Here is a 3,235-nt window from a genome sequence, read left to right on the forward strand (position 1 = left end):
GCAGTGCTGAGAAGAAAGATGAAGTACCTGTCAGGAGGTCAGCCTTGGGCTGGGAGAAGTGGGAACAGCATGGGCTCTAAAGGAATTCAGAACGGGGGTCGGGTTCTGCCCTGTTCCTGACTAGCCACGTGATCCTGTGAAATACCCAATGAGTACCCTGTTTTTAGGTCTCAATTCACAAACCCTGTGAGCCTTGGATTCTTCATCTGTAAGCAGATTTACTAAGGCCTGTCTAGTAGGACAGTTGGAGTGTATGCAACGCAGGTGAAGCACCTGGCTTTGGGCCTGGTATAGATTAGAAGTTTAACAAATGGCTGATGGTTGTTATTTCTTATTTTTTAACCCCAGGCCCTAACACTGGGATTTTGTTGTTGTTGTCATAGTTCTCCAGGACTTATCAGAGAATATACAGCTCAATAGGTATTGGAATAATTAGCCCAAAAAGGAAGCTTATTCCATAAAATTCAGTTAAGTATTTCCTCTCAGAGAAAGCACTTCAAAATTTGGCTGTGCGGGACTTTTTCCCAGCCAGGTGCAGCTCTAAACTCCTAGAATGTGAGTCAAAGACCAACTCCTTCCCTCTCTCCCAGCTGCTTTCCCACCCAATCCACTATTTTCATGCATTTTGTTACCATCCAAAATCTAGCCCATGCTTACAATTGGTCAAATTGCACTTGAGATAACCTAGTTAGAATGCCTTTTTAATGGAGTCAGCTCTGGCTCTCCCTGCCTAGCAGAAAGCACCTGGCCAGTGGCTTCTGGGCCATTCTTCCCGGGAAATTCAGTCTTACCTCTCAGGAAACCCTTGCAGATGATGGTTGTCCATCACGTGCATCTTGGGCTGTGTTCAATAGCAGTGGGACAAAAGGACAGGACACCTCCCATTCCTGCCCCAGGTGGAGATTCCTCTCGGTTCATTCCCCATTCTAAAGAAACTGCTCAGAGTTGCTTTCCATTCCAGGCTTTTCTCTCACTCTCTTGAGAATCTGGCCCTGGACTCACCCAGCTTCATGAGTGTCAGCTCCTTCAGATGGAACTGCAGATTCCCAAAGCCCAAAATGTCCCAGCTCGGGGCATTTACACTCCACCACTCTCACCTGGAGCCCCACACCCTCATCCCTCTCTTACATTTCCTCTACATCTTACAGGACTTCCCGCCACCTTAATTATATGACTACAGCTCCTAGACTCTACAACCCTATGGGTAGATGTGAGTGTGGCTTACCTTAGCATCTCCACTACTAACCCAGGGCCTTCCACAGAGGAGATGCTGAGTGAATGGAAAAGAAATGACCCAGTGAACAGGACAAATTATTTATTCAGATTTAATTTCTCTTGCATTCTCAAAGAAGCCAAGGAAATCCAGGTATGCATATTTGTTTGATTTTACAGAATAGACTGAGGTATAAGGCAAGAATTAACTATCTTTTAATGTCTTGAGTTCTTTATCTCATGTATGTTATTGCTAATTCGCTCACAATTTTAAGCAAATACTTTTTCCACTGCTGCTGTTATGTCACAATTCACAAAATGGAATGGATTTCCCAATCTGAATAAAAAACAAGACTCTTACTCCTAAACTATATAAACAGCACTATGTGTGACTACTATCATTCACAAACTTGGATGCTGAAGTTCATTCAACCACCTGTTAAAAGGAACATTTGAGCAATTCCAACAGGAAACAAAGATAAATCTCCAAGTCATTCAATAGAACAGAAACCCAAAACTGAGAATGCTGACTGCTCTCTTCAAAGAGTGAAGAATGGGCCTCATGTCACACGAGGCAGTGGAAGCTAATGAATGGGGCCCTGGAAGGTGCACTGGCCCAGACCCCTCCCACTGGCCCTGGCTGCAACGTGTGCTCCGACTCACTCTTCCCCCTCTCTCAAAGCCCATTCATGGAGGGGTGGGTAGGAAAAGTGAGGTCCTCCACTGATTTTTAGCATATGGTACAGGACTTTCACATAGCTGGTTTCAAGGAGGGCCCTTGGACCCCACAGGAACTCGTAGCATGCAGGATCACTGCCAGGCACCTGCCGGTACTCCAGGTAGTTTTCCTGCACGAAATCTTGGGTGAGCAGCTTCCTGGGATCCGCAAAGATACTGTCTTCCTTCTCGTCAAACACCTCCAACACATTCAGCTCCTCCCAGATTTTCTCCTCAGGGGCACAGTCGCCTTCTTTTGCGATTATGGCCAGGACGATTATCAGGAGGCCTGCCTTGGGCATGATCTGATTGTCGCCCAGGAGGCCATCGTAGGAGAGGCCCAGGCAGGTGACAAAGATGTACAAGTGGCCAACTGGGTCCACTTCCATCAGCTCGATGCCAAAGACCAGCTGCAAGGAATCAGATGCTTTGCTGAAGATCACAGGAAAGAAGTACTGGCAATTTCTCATGACACTCTCCAGCATTTCTGCCTTTGTGACTGGCTCCCTGGCTCGATACTTGAGGAGCAGAAAATGAACCAACTCAGCCACCTTCCTACTGAGTGCTGCCTGGAAGCCGGACTCCAGGTCAGGAAAGGTGCTTGGCCCCTCCTCTTCTTGGCTGCTGGAGTCCTCATCAGATTGGCTCCAGAGTGTGTAGTTGTTGGTAGTGGGGAGGGTGGAGGCTCCCTGAGGACTCTGGGGAGGACCCGGTGACTCAGCAGCAGGCACCTCCCCCTGGGTGACTTCCACTACAGTAGAAGAGGAGGAGGCAATCTCCTGCTCCTCAGTAGCAGGAGCCTGCGCACCCACCAGGCCCAGGGCATCTCCTTGGGCCTCAAGGCCTTCTTCAGGCTTGCAGTGCTGACTCCTCTGCTCAAGAGACATGTTTACTCTGGTCAGGGCAGCAGGCGGGAATGTGGGCAGGAGCTGGGCAATGGAGACTCACAGGCCTGGGGAGAGAGGAAGCGCGTGAGAGCCCTCAGCTGAGAACTGAACTGAACCTTAGAGACTCTAACAAAGGTTTACTTACAGATCTTCTCCTTCCGTGCTCCTCCAGGGGCCTCTCGTCCTCCTTGTCAGCCTGTCACCTCAGAACCTGAAGGAGGAAGTGAGAGGGCTCCTCAGGGTACAGCCAGCCAGTGCATGCTAGGGTTGCAGAACTGAAAGTATTGAGGGTGAGGTTAGGCGCTCTGGAGTCCTATGTGTTCTCGGGCGGGTGTGGCCCTTGGTGTGAATTCAAGGCAAACTTTCACTATTGGCACTATCTCAGCCCCCTCTACTCTGACCTGAGGACACTGCCTCAC

General features: G+C 49.1%; 1 protein-coding gene across 1 annotated transcript; it reads right to left on the bottom strand.

Annotated features, from left to right (window-relative positions):
- Positions 1–1,298: 1,298 nt before the first annotated feature.
- LOC102136222 (melanoma-associated antigen 3) lies at positions 1,299–3,029 on the bottom strand. Its single transcript, XM_005594864.4, has 2 exons — positions 2,962–3,029; positions 1,299–2,881 (listed from the first exon to the last, which is right to left on the bottom strand). The coding sequence occupies exon 2, from the start codon at positions 2,814–2,816 to the stop codon at positions 1,872–1,874; it is 945 nt and encodes a 314-aa protein (XP_005594921.3). The 5' UTR covers positions 2,817–2,881; positions 2,962–3,029; the 3' UTR covers positions 1,299–1,871.
- Between the last annotated feature and the right edge of the window lie 206 nt (positions 3,030–3,235).

The sequence above is a fragment of the Macaca fascicularis genome, chromosome X, assembly GCF_037993035.2.
Source record: "Macaca fascicularis isolate 582-1 chromosome X, T2T-MFA8v1.1".
Lineage (NCBI taxonomy): Eukaryota > Metazoa > Chordata > Mammalia > Primates > Cercopithecidae > Macaca > Macaca fascicularis.

Excerpts from the sequence above, each read along its gene's own strand:
- LOC102136222 (XM_005594864.4), bottom strand. The coding sequence starts at position 2,816 with ATGTCTCTTGAGCAGAGGAGTCAGCACTGCAAGCCTGAAGAAGGCCTT.